The sequence below is a fragment of the Abramis brama genome, assembly GCF_963993115.1.
Source record: "Abramis brama genome assembly, chromosome: 1".
Classification (NCBI taxonomy): Eukaryota; Metazoa; Chordata; class Actinopteri; order Cypriniformes; family Leuciscidae; genus Abramis; species Abramis brama.
The window spans coordinates 36,166,649-36,180,073 of record NC_139963.1 but is presented as its reverse complement, the minus strand read 5'-3'; the positions used below and the strand labels follow the sequence as shown (position 1 = coordinate 36,180,073).

Genomic DNA, 13,425 nt, shown 5'->3' with positions numbered 1-13,425 from the left:
CATAAATCGCCAGGGCGGTCTCGGATCCAGATCCCTTTACAGGCTGGCCGAGCGCCTCCTAATATGGGCTCAGCGCAACCTGAGCTCGCTGAGAGCGGTGCATGTGCCCGGGACACTCAACCTGGGTCCAGACAGGCTGTCCAGGAACAATGTTCCCACGGGCGAATGGTCTCTACACCCACAAACAGTCCGGCTGTTGTGGCAGAGATTCGGCAGGGCGGAGGTGGACCTATTCGCGTCCCCAGAAAACGCTCATTGCCCCGTGTTCTTTTCAAAGAAAGACAGCGCGCTGTCCCACAAGTGGCCGCACTGCCCGCTATACGCGTTTCCCCCAGTCTCCCTCCTACCTCAGGTGCTGGAGCGAGTCAGGGAAGTGAAATGCCCAGTACTGCTTATAGCTCCGTTCTGGGACAACCAAGCCTGGTTTCCAGTCCTGATGCAGTTAGCAGACTCCGCTCCATGGCCAGTGCCATTGAGGAGAGATCTCCTCTCGCAGGCCAGGGGCTCGATTTGGCACCCACACCCAGAGCTGTGGTCCCTTCATGCGTGGACGCTCAACGGTTACCCGTTAGTCTCACGGATGGAGTGCTGAACACCATCACTCAGGCTAGAGCGCCTTCCACCAGGCGGCTTTATGCCTCGAAGTGGTCGGTTTTCTCCAGCTGGTGTATAGCTCGGGGCTTGTCACCCCTCGATTGTGAGGTGACGGAGGTTCTCTCCTTCCTACAAGAGCTGTTGGACAAGGGCAGATCCCCTTCCACGCTCAAAGTCTATGTGGCGGCTATCGCAGCGTGCTCGACAGCAACGCCAGGCCAGTCACTGGGAAGGAACGATTTAGTCATCCGCTTCCTCAGGGGAGCTAGGAGGCTGAATCCCCCCAGACCTCCCTCAGTCCCGGTGTGGGACCTTTCTACGGTCTTGGCAGCCATGAAAGGTCCTCCCTTTGAGCCTATCCAATCTGTCAGCCTCAAACATCTGTCTTTCAAAACGGTGTTTTTGATGGCCCTCGCTTCGGTGAAGCGCATAGGCGATCTGCACGCGCTCTCTGTGAGTCCAACGTGCTTGGAGTTTGGGCCCAATGACTCCAAAGTCATACTCAAACCTAAGCACGGCTACGTGCCGAAATCCCTCAACACTCCGTTTAGGGCTCAGGTTATTTCCCTGTCTGCCCTGCCGGGATCAAACGAGGAAGGGGACTCGAGCTGTCTTTGCCCCGTTAGGGCTTTAAGAGCTTATGTGTCCCGCTCCGCTGCCTTCAGACAGACGGAGCAGCTCTTTGTCTCGTTCAGTGGACGTTCCAAGGGAACGGCTGTTTCGAAACAGAGCCTGTCCAGGTGGGTGGTTGACGCCATAACAATGGCTTATACTACCAAGGGCCTTCAGTGCCCGTTGGGCATTAGAGCGCATTCCACGAGAGGCGTTGCCTCATCGTGGGCCTGGTCTAGCGGGATTTCCTTACAGGAAATATGTACGGCGGCGGGCTGGGCCTCGCCGTCTACATTCATAAGGTTCTACAACCTAGAAGTTCCCGCCTTGCAGGCCAGGTTGTTTTCGGTTTAGCCGAATCAGCTGTCTACCACGACACTGATTTCGCAGGCGCACAACGCCACCGAAGACTTCACCGCACTTGCAAGCCAAGTTTTTCGGTGTATTCGAGTCAGCTGTCTAAACACGGCGCTGATATCGCAGACGCACAGCGCCGCCGAAGTTTTCTGGGCAGAATTGTGTAAGACCCATGTTTCTTTTTCCCACATTAGCCAGGCTCCCTCCTGCCTATGTGATGTTATATCGCGTCTAGAACGCACCTATTTGGGCGAAAGTGTGTAAGTCCCACATTCCCACATCAGCCACATCTCCCACATCAGCCAGGTTTTTCCCCTGCCTATGTGGTGCTGTTTCACGCCTAAGGGCGCATATATCTGGGCAAATTTGCGTAAGACCCACATTTCCCACATTAGCCAGGTCTCCCCCTGCCTATGTGATGTTATATCGCGTCTTAGGACGCAGCTATCTGAGGGTGGTTGTCCCCCCCCCCCTCCAGACTCTCCGAGTCTACCGGGTGATTATGCACTGTATACCTGGACTAGCTTCCAGTGGTCGGTGTTTTCTCATCCCAGCACGCACGGCGTCTTACAAGTGGTTCCCGCAGCGTTCTGACGAACGCAGTACGAGAGAACTCTCGTAAGAGAACGTACTCGGTTACTAACGTAACCTCGGTTCTCTCTAGAAGAGGGAACGAGTACTGCGTTCCCTGCCGTGCGCGCGGTTCGCTCTGGTTCGCTTCGGCGATGAAAACCAGTTGAATCAGCCTACTCGAGCTCCTTTTATAGGGGATGGCCACACCCGTTTCGGCGGGATGTGACGAGGAGCGCGCGAAGCGCTCTCATTGGTCTGATGTTGCATCAGCCCTCGCTCGATAGGCTCATGCAGTTGCCGCAGAACAGCCAATGAGTGAGCGAGCCGTCTCGCCATGGCTGTGCACTGCCGCAATGCGTTTTACAAATATGAAAATTAAGGATAATTTTGCTTCAGTATTTCGTGAAAAGAGACTTTTCCCGCAGCGTTCTGACGAACGCAGTACTCGTTCCCTCTTCTAGAGAGAACCGAGGTTACGTTAGTAACCGAGTACGTTTTCTTTGCAGTGTGATGGAATTGAGATTAGAACCACTCTCCATAATGTTTTTTTTTTTTTTTGCATTGACCTTTTTTTGCATCTGTTGCATTGACGTCATGCAAAGCGTTGTGTTGGTCTGAACAGATGCATTAACAACTGTTGATTCAAATTAAATTGTTTATTGTTTGTCTTTTTATGTGCAGGCCTTAACTTCACATTACAACTTAGATTTTTTTTTTTAACCATCACAAGCTACTGTAACTTTGACCTAACGTCAGAATTTAATGGGGAAATACTATTACATTTTGTTACAGCAAATACCCACCATTATTTCAGTGGAAATGTGTGATTCTGGATTGGCAGAACTCGCATTAAACTTCCTTCCTTTAATAAATAAGTAGCAGAGCGGAGCATGATAAACTGTTCCATGAAAAGCAGCTTCTCGGTACAGCTTAGCAAGGTGATATCTACAGCTTCCAGACTTGATATTACACACTGATCAGAGCATGTGAAGTCCCGGCTTTGTCTCAGCGGGAGGGAAATGTGCTTGGCTGTTGACGTGTGAAGAGGCTGTGATTCAATGAAGCGTAGCCATTTGGTTCTTGGAAACATTTAACTCGTGCAGAATCAACAGTGTTGTGTTTTCTCCAAGGTCGCACATCCATATCCAGACCTCCCATGGACAGACGTGTCATCAAAGGGACCACGGCCATTTTGGAGTGTGGCGCCACACACGACCCGCGCGTGGCAGTGAGGTGAGTGATGACAAACGAGCCAAGCTGCTTCCTCTTCTTGTCTGGACATCAGAGCCCAGGGCTCCACACTCGGTTTGATTGTAATGTTAATTCAAAGTGTCAGCCCGCAGGCCTTGAAGTTGATTCAAAGCATGATCCGTAGTGTTGTACAGTTAATTCAGCGCTAATATGCTGGATATCAGTGTAATGAGCCAGCGCTGTTTCCTGCGCTCCCCCTGTGTCAGTTTGACTGTGATAGAGTTCTCTTCCGCTCCCCGTCTCCTTCACTTGGCAGGTACGTGTGGAAAAAGGATGAGGAGTTAGTGAGCCAGACCAGAGGGGGGCGTATCAGCCTGCAGGAGGGCTCCTTGCACATCAGTCAAACCTGGTCCGGGGACATCGGGGACTATACCTGTGACGTCATCTCTCAGGCCGGCAACGACTCCAAGGCGGCCCGTCTGGAGGTCATGTGAGTGACTTAGCTTCCCTTCATCTCTGAGCATTAGGCTGACTAATGCGCTGTGCTGATGGATGTATGTCACCTTCCAGGTGCGCATAGCGCATCATTTTTCACCAGCTGCCTTTGAAGTGTGAGGACGTAACTGAAGAGCAGAAATATATGCTGTCTCTCAGAAACCTCTAACCCTAAGTATTCAACTTTGTCATGTAACTCATCCCACACAGTTTCTCCTACAAACATGAATGATAACTCAAATCATGAAGCTTGTTGAGGAACGCTGTGATATTACTTCTCTAAGTGATCGGGTATATGATTTTCACCTGGTGGACAATTGAACAGACAAAAAGAAAGAAAAAGAAAGAAAGAAAGAAAGAAAAAGTCTACAGATTTAAGGCCTGTTCACACAATGGACAATAAGGTTTAAATAAACATTCTAATTCTGTGAGAATAGTGCAGTCCACAACACAACTATATCAATAATGACACAGAGGAACGATATCATTGTAATCACTTTCAGAATTATTTTTTCCTTAGCTGATGAACAATAAAAATATTGACAGCCAATCAGAATCCAGCCGACCTTAAAGAGCTGCATGATATCGTCTGCAACTTTAAATGCTCCTGGATTCTGATTAGCTGACACTGTCTGAAAGGGATTCTATCAATACTGTTTCTCTGTGTTATGGATATAGTTGTGATGTGAACTTCACTATTAGAATGATTTTTAAAACTTTATAGTTATTGTACATGGTGTGAACGGGTCTGTAGGATTTTTGTCATAAACAGAACATAAACAGAACATTATCGTCCGTTGGTGTGGATGATAATCTTGTAATTATCATTTTTGGTGTGAAAGGGCTGTCCACACCACAACAGAACGACGCAGAGGAACAATATAATTGGATTCACTTTCAGAATGATTTTTCTTCCAGCGAACCAACAATAAAACCACCTGACAGCCAAATCAAAATCCTTCCGACTTTCAAGAGCTCTAACCTTTAAAGTGACTTGAATTGGGACAAAAAAAATCTGTCATGAACTGTCCCATAAATTTTGTTTATATCGTTTAAAATGTGTGTATTTTACATTGGTAAACCCAGTGTGCATGTGCAGTCGCAAGCGCACGTCTCAGGGCACTGACTTTACTTATTTGTGATTGGCTCTTTATGATGTTTTATTAACAAAGTTCGGGAGGAGCACGTTCAGATAATTAAACCTAATTAGACACGAGTGGACCACACTCTGTTAATCAACCCAATCAACAAGGTAAGAGGTGTATATATATACTGCAAACTTACCTCCGTTCGTTGACAGTTTAACAGCATCCCTCCACCACCCCATCTCCTCACTTCTAGTCCTAAATACTCTTACAACAACGGGGGAGTACTCTGGGTTCGGGCAAAAATTCCGAGCTCGGAGCCCTCCCCCGGACAGCATGCCAAATACGCATAATCTTTACTCTGTTTAATTGATGTAAGGGTGAACTCATGAATATTTAGAAGGCAGGACTCATTCTGCCATATTGTGCCTTACACTTTTTCCCATTCATATTAAATTGAGTATATAAACAGTCTTTGACCACAAAGCAATACACTAAAATCCAACTACATAGCAATGCCCTGGCTACTAACAACAACACCATCTTAGCATTGTTGCAATGAGTTTTGCATGGGCAAGCACCACTCACATACTGTATGTGTAAATGTAGTATTTTAATGTGCTGTCAAGCTGTCTTTAGAAAAACTCCCTTTAACACTGTACTTCCATTACACAGTATTCTTTGTTTGCTTAGCTTTCTTCTGCATTTTGTTTGCTCACCTACTGCAGCATCTGCATGCACTTGAGTGGGTTGCTACTCTCAGCAGGAGTGTGTAGACTGACCTTTCCTCAGTAACCTTTTTCAATGTAATCTTTCAAACTGGATTCCAGCTGCTTATACTCAATTTTCATATTCATCAACAGTCTACTACAGTAATTGTAACTTTTAAAGCCAAAAAATGTTTTTGTTTTTTTACTGTTCTTTTCCTTTTAAGTTAGTTTGCTAGTATGTATGAGTGCTTTTCTAATTCTCTAACCAGAAAAAAAAAGAAAAAGAAAACTTATTTTGACCTTTTGACCCGTCTCTGAGTGGGTAGATTTCTTCATCCCGGCTATTTGAAACTCCATTTCTGATACGTGTCTGCCAGTCGAATCCTTAAACCCAAAAATAAAAGCTAAATCTTGGCAGCGTAAACATTTTAACACCTAAAGCCTTTGCTTATGACTCTGTACCACAATATGATGAGGGAATAAAATCCCCTCAGAAGCTCTCCAGAAATAAACCGCTGGAAGACTGCAGTAACCAGCGGGTGTGTGTACTTTATGCAGATTTCATGAGGCTAATGTTGTGTGGAACTAAGACTCATTATCTTTTTGTGGTTTTTCTGGCTCCTCATTAAACTGAAGAAGATGCCGTGGTGGTATCAGATGGTTGTGTGGAATCAGGCTTGTTGTCAGGAGGACTTTCCCCAGTGGCTGAAGTCACCCATCCGTTGTCTTTTTCCACCTTCAGCGATCACAGCCCACGCCATTACAAATAAACACTGATGATCCATAAATTTGAACAAAAGCATTAATACTAATACCAAGGTCGATTTTATTTTGTTGCCAGTCTGTTATTTCTATGATAACTATTTCAGTCAGGACCACTTTGCCAAGTATATAAATTTATTACAATTATAGCATACAGTTAGTGTTGGCGGTATGGTTCTGTTCTGGGCAAAACTCCCACGCCTGTCAGGTCTGCCTGGACAGAGTGGGGAGAGCAGCAAGTCAAACCCCCCTGGGGTACAGAACAGAACCAGTATATGCATACATAATTACAATTCTCTAATCTACAATTCAATTACATGAGTTGTGAAAATACAAATACATGATAGAAAAGCTTGCAATGTATTGAACTGTACGGGAAAAACCACATAGTCAGAATGATTAAAGGTTCGGTTGGGTGGAGTTGGGGTTGGAGGAGGGAGTTTAAATGCGAGCAGCGATGCTATGGAGGAAATGCTGAAGAAATGGGAGTTTATATGTGCCGCTGTGACAGATGTCGACACTGGACTGGAACACGTCAGGAACAGCTGGCTATCAGCTGATGCGAGCTTGGCTGACGTGGCCTGCCTGAACTAACGCAATGCTTGATATTAACTCTATGTACAGTGTTCAGCTTGAGTTCTAATACTATCTGTAATGGATAATATCTAAACATCCTTAAGTTAGGAATAATTGACAAAGGGCCATTGAATTATTAGAAAATAATCGGTTGTGCATTATTTTCTAATAATTCAACAATATAATAACAATATAATAATAATTCTAATAAGTCAATTATTCCACTTATACTACGGTTACACACCTCAAGACGTTGTTCAGATGTTTGTATTTCAAGACATTTGTCAGGTTTTTGTCCTTAAAACACTCTTGTGTGTAGGACTAATTTCTTACACAGAGAGAGAGAGAGAGAGAGAGATTAGGTGTGTGTGAATTACCTGCGTCTGAGTGTCTCTCAACAGTGTTCGGCAACAGCGTCTCTACTATTAGCGAAACCTTAAGTTTATCTGCTTCAAGAACAGCGTCATTATTATCTCACTAGTGAAAAATGTCATGTAGCTTTTAAGTTTCTAAGCTATTATACTGATAAAATCGTCAGAGCAGCGCTGACAATACGTTTCTGTGTGTGTGTACTGAATGTTTATGCATTTTAGTGGGAGAGAGAGCGGGAGAAAGAGAGTATGTGCTTTCCGTGCATAAAAAAAAAGTAATTTTGTGGCATAAAACATGGAAATAATTTGTTTGTTTTTTTCCTATTGTTTACTATATTTATTTGCTTGGTTAGTGTCATTGTGGGTTTTGGTTCTTTTGCTGTTGTCGGCTGTAAATACCTTTGAAATAACTGAAATCATTTGGCGAAGTGATATGGAACTGTGATGTGGTTAAGACTTGCATGGATCTATTTAGCCGTGTGTTTCCCTGAAAGTGAACCCCTTAGAATGTCCGTCAACCAGTCAGATTCAAGCATTCAACAGCCCTGTAGTGTACATAAATTTACTTGCAAAGCAAAATTTCAGAGATATTAAAGAGATAGTCCACCCAAAACAGACTCAAGAATTTCTCTTTTTTTAGTATTATTTTATTGAACATTTTGCAATTTACCAGTTAACATCATCTTGTTACCATCATGTGAAGGATTAGCAGTTCTTTTACATCTGTGGAAACGTCACAGTCTTCCTTCTTAGAAAGAAATGCAAAAAGTGATGAAATCTTAAGCATGGCTGTTTCTCTCCATGGGTTTAATTTAGAGGAGAAAACAAACTTTCCAAGCGCAACCGTTGGTGCTCGGTGCCTGGTCTCTGCAGGATGCCTATGAAATGATTAATAAAGTAATCAATAAAAATAAAAAAAAGCTAGTGTGAAGAAGAAAATCAAGACGAATGCAAATGAACGCCTGCCTCCGACTGGCTGTGAGATTCAAGCTGAATTTGGAATCACAATCTTTTTGAACATGGAGGAGGCAGCAGTAGGAATATGAGAAGATTTGAAAATGGGCCAAGGGGGCCTACTGGGAAGGGCAGTCCCAAAGATAAAATCATTAACAGACCCAACACAATGAACGCCTGGTAGTGTTCGTGTAATACTCCGTTCGATTTTCATCTGCTTTTTCATAAACTGGAAAGTGTTGCAGCATTCAGATTTTATCATTTATGGCAGTTCCTAAAAAAATACTCAATGAAGTAACCTAGAAATCACTTCACTTTCCGTATAGAGCTGTAGCTATGTGCTAATTCTAGCTTTGTTTATGCAGCACTTGTGTGAGAATTGTGAAACAGCCCTTATTTTGAGTATTTGCTGTTCTCTGTCCTCATAGAGAGCTGCCACACTCACCTCGAAACCTGCAGGCTACCCTGAACGCCAATGACAGCCGCAGCGTGGACCTGTCCTGGATGAGACCCTTTGATGGAAACAGCCCCCTAGTGCATTATGTGGTTGAGCTCTCAGAGAACAGTAAGACACATGCAGACACACTCACAAACACTGGTTTACCCCCTTCATCCATCACTGTACCTAGTCTGGGTCAAATAAAGTTTCATTAGTAACGTACTGTATAACAAACCAATTGCCATTTATTGCAAAGAAAGACATGATTTTTTTTTTACAAAAGAAGTTTGTTGGTTGTCAGATGTTAGTGGTTCACATTTGATGAACTACATTCTGCTAGAATACCTATGTCAACTTGAGGAGAACTGAGGATGAATTGGGAATGGCATCTTAGCAGTGTGTCCGCCCACGTTTTTTAACACTAGAAGTGCCAGAATTCCATAACTAGAACTGCCGCAAGCGGCCATTTTGACCGCTAGATTCCAAACTCTATATCTTTAATGATAAATACCCAATTGAGAGATTAATGCATTTATTGTATTAGTATATCTTTTAAAAACAAAACAACACCAAACTGTACATTTAAACAAGTTTAATTATACATTTATAAATAATAATATCCGTAGATGTCCTGAACAAAATGACGGAGTATGTTTTCATGTTTCCACTGTTCGATCGCGCCCGCGCCTTACTCACACACACACACACCATATTCCAGCATTGCAATCTTGACATCGCAGCCTGTTCATTATAACCATAATAAAATATAATAATAAAATAGTCACCCTAACATATAAAAATTCCACTGCTCTGTTTATATAGTCAGTAGTACAATTCGTACCATTTTGCAAATGTGAAGAGGATGATTTTTTCCGTCGATATTGGAACGTGAGTGAAGTACAAAGCCTATAATAAAGAATAGTTTACCATCCAAATACATCGCAAATGTTGAAACATTTTGATTGTAATTAGAGAGTTACGTGAGCCCAACGCTGCTTACTTTCACTTCCGCTTTAAAGTATTTCATTTTGGCTGGTTTATAGTTATTTTTTCATTCTTGTTCTGTTCTGAATATCATTACATTTAAATGATTTGTTGTGGAATATGTTTTGTGTATTTTTTTACCACATTTTATTGTTGTGTATATTGGTATATGTATAATAATACCGCGAAATTCAGTGCGGTCAATATGACCGTCTATGGCCGAAATAGGTAAATATGTTCATTTGTTTTTTTGCCTTATATGTAATTTATATAAAAAACATTTTAAATGAAAATACAGACACTTTTAGGAAAAGTCAGGTACCAGCAGGATTTTATTTATTTTTTCAACAAAGTTATTGCAGATATAAAATTCAAAACGGTCAAAATGACCATCATGGCACTTCTAGTGTTAAAGTGTTTTTCCCATAGAGATTTAAAAAAAACTATTCATTAAATCGTTTTGAACCAAACCAAGCAGCTTTGATGTGAATTTTTTTTTACAAAAAGACAAAGGGACAAGATTGTCTTCAAACAAATGTCTTCAATAAGGGAAAGAACTACCTGTATACATCATTTGCAGTGCTTCATGCTAGTTTTTATTAAGTTGAAATAATGCAGGCTGATGTCTTCACCAAAAGCATATACCATCGATTACCAACCTCATAGCTCACAGTAGGTCTGCCTTTAGAGGTTTATAATTTATCATTCAAAATCAATTCCACTGTCGAGAAACTGAAAGGGATTTTTACTTCCAGACCCTATACTTTTATGAACTCAGCCTGACTTCTTACATCCAGTAAAAATCCCCTTGACATCACTTGATCAAATGTTATTTGAGCCAAATTGTCTCAGTAGAGAGAAATAGAAATCAAATACTTTAAAGTGTGAATAAGGTGCCCAAATACTTATTGGGGCCACTGTATAACCATTTGCTGCGTGGCAAAATTTAAAAGTGAATCCCACCCAGTGATTGAGTCGAGCAGGCGGAGTTAAAAGATCTACTGAGCTCAGTGCCTCATTCACATCCACCCATAATGCATCTGAATGTTCAGCAAGTCAAGAGTGTGCGCACAGCTGCTCTCTGTCTCCACAGCATGTGCTACATGTACGTGTTGATGTCAGTTAGTGTCACCCAGTGGTGTAAAAGATTGCAGTATAACAGAACCTGGAAAAAAACTCACCCAAGTAGATTGATCTTCCAGGGCTGGAAGAGGACAGTGAGGAATGTTCCCAGAGTGGAGGTGAAGATTACTGGTGCTGGGTGTAATAGGGCTGGGAAGTCCCATTAGAAACACCTTTCAGAAAAAAAGGAAGAAAACCCTTCTCTCTTGTCGACTACTTCTTTTTTTTCCTTCAGAGACCATGAATTGAAATACAATTGGTAATTATCTTCCTCATGAAGAAGGTCTGACACATAAAGAAATGAGTAGTACTTTTGTTTAGAATCATGAGATGTTTATTCATAAAAAGATTTCAAATCTTTTGATCTAAACCTCATCTCATTGCACATTTGGTTTGGAGTCGGTTGTATAATTTCTGAAGCTACATGGCTGGTCATTAAGTGTAATTAAGTATTAATGGCCTGTCCAGACTTAAGCATATTATGTAATTATGAGTGGATGACTAATTTGTGTAAAAATATCTTGGCAAGTATCATGTGATTATGCTTGATTATGCACGCATGCAAATTGTGCAATTTTATATATGCCACTATGCGTCTTTAGAAGACAGAAAACAGTGTTTGGTAACACTGTATAATTACTTTCATTAATAACATTTACAGAAATTATTACGCTTAACAGATATTTAGTTAAAGGGGTTATTATCATGGAAAATGCATATGCAGGCATAACTAATGTCTGAAAAACATATACATTAAAACCTTTTGAACAATAGTGTATATTAATACAACAATGTTATAACAAATATAAATATATAAATGCTGTCCCTTGTAATGTTTGTTTAAATAGTTAGAAATGTTCTGGTCCTCGTTGTATACCAGATTCTCCCTGGAGAGTGTATTTGCCTGATGTGGACCCCACCGTGACACGGGCCATGGTGAAGGGACTCACTCCGGCCCGCTCGTACCAGTTCAGGGTCTGCGCGGTCAATCAGGTGGGCAAAGGACAGTACAGCACCGAAACCAACAGGTAGGAGGCCATGGGTGTCAAAAGTTGCTTTTTCTCATGTTTTCCGCCCATCATTGTTTTGTTTTTTACACTCATGCTTGGTCAATAACAGGCTTATTATGTCTGCTGCCGACCATCAGGACTGTCATTGTTTAAGTGTGTTTTCTGCCACTGATCCTCCACCCACAGTTCTCAGTAAGTCCTGCTGTAGCTGAAAGCACAACACCGTAGGCTTTCTCTCTCAGGTTGTGAGTGGCAGGCCTCTTCTCTCACCTCTCGCTGTAATCAGCTGGCTTTCTCTGGCCTGCAGCTGTGGGCGGCAGACGCCTCATTCCCAACGGCTCCTCTTGAGTTTTATCTGCTCCAAATGTGGCAAACATGCAGTTTCTGTTCCAGGTGAAAAGAAGGTTGTGTCAGCAACAACGTTTCACTTTTATTAAGATGAGTGTTGAGGACGTTTTTTAGCGGCTTAAACCTCTTCCTTCATGTTGAATTAGCTGAAAGCTACAGTAAACAGGTGGCAGAGAGCAACAACAGTTGAAAAGACTTTTCAGTTTCAGTGGAACTATCAAGGTAACTATGCATCTGCCTTTGCAGCGGAAAAAGACGTTCCTTTTACGCCTGTGTGAATAATGAAAGCGTTCTAGTAAATGCAAAGAGCTGTTAATGAGCAACCGATTTAAAGGAAACCGTGCAATCAGTGTGAGGCAGTGAAGTACGTACAGTAGAGCGGTAATATCATCTCTCTGCAGACTTCACATCTATTCTCTCCCACCAATGATTTCTGGCTTTTCTCAGCACCTGCTCTTCCAAAAAAAGTGTTGTAAGCCTCTCCAGGCAAAGTGAATATTGAAATCGAACTTTCTGACTTTTGAGCCCACTCTATAAATGTAATATTTGTTAGTTTGTCTTTGAAAAATATTCATGTCATCTAGGTTAATGTGAAGCACAATCTGACGAGGGGAATGCATTAAACTTTAAAGATCTACCGTTGGTTCTTAACTCTTGTTTAACCTCAATTAATGCGTAACTGTATCAGACGTGCTCACATTACACATTTAAGGGCTTTATTTGGGAAATGATATTCAAGTACAGGCAGCTAAAAGCAATTCATACCTGCCATTTTGCTATCATATCAATCATCATGAGTAGGTAGTAGGTTAAATCACGACTTCTCGTTGTTGTTGTGGGTTTTGTTTAGTTTTTTTAGCTTTTGAATGAATGCCTGCAAAAAATCCTGTTGAATTTACAGCCAAAATAATAATAATAATACTGGCAGCTGTTTTAATTACAAAAAAGTATAATAATATTTAACTTGTTCAAATCTGTTTAAATTTGTTAGTGCTGGGCAATGATTAATCACGATTAATCGCATCTAAAATAAAAGTTTGTGTTTACATAATGTATATGTGTGTACTGTGTATAATTATTTTGTATATATAAACACACACACATCCATGTATATATTTAAAAAAAAAATGTTATTTATTTATAAAAAAAAAATATATATATATATATATATATATATATATATATATATACACACACATATACATACAGTATATACATGCAGATATTTCTTAAATTATATGT

General features: G+C 41.6%; 1 protein-coding gene across 2 annotated transcripts in view; it reads left to right on the top strand.

Moving 5' to 3' along the window:
* sdk1a (sidekick cell adhesion molecule 1a) overlaps positions 1-13,425 on the top strand; it is a 396,478-nt gene that overhangs the window by 310,664 nt on the left and 72,389 nt on the right. For both annotated transcript variants that reach the window (XM_084124950.1, XM_084124951.1), the window contains exons 12-15: positions 3,267-3,369; positions 3,644-3,817; positions 8,709-8,845; positions 11,706-11,853. In XM_084124950.1, the coding sequence (XP_083981076.1) occupies positions 3,267-3,369; positions 3,644-3,817; positions 8,709-8,845; positions 11,706-11,853 (562 nt within the window). The remainder of the gene's footprint in view (positions 1-3,266; positions 3,370-3,643; positions 3,818-8,708; positions 8,846-11,705; positions 11,854-13,425) is intronic.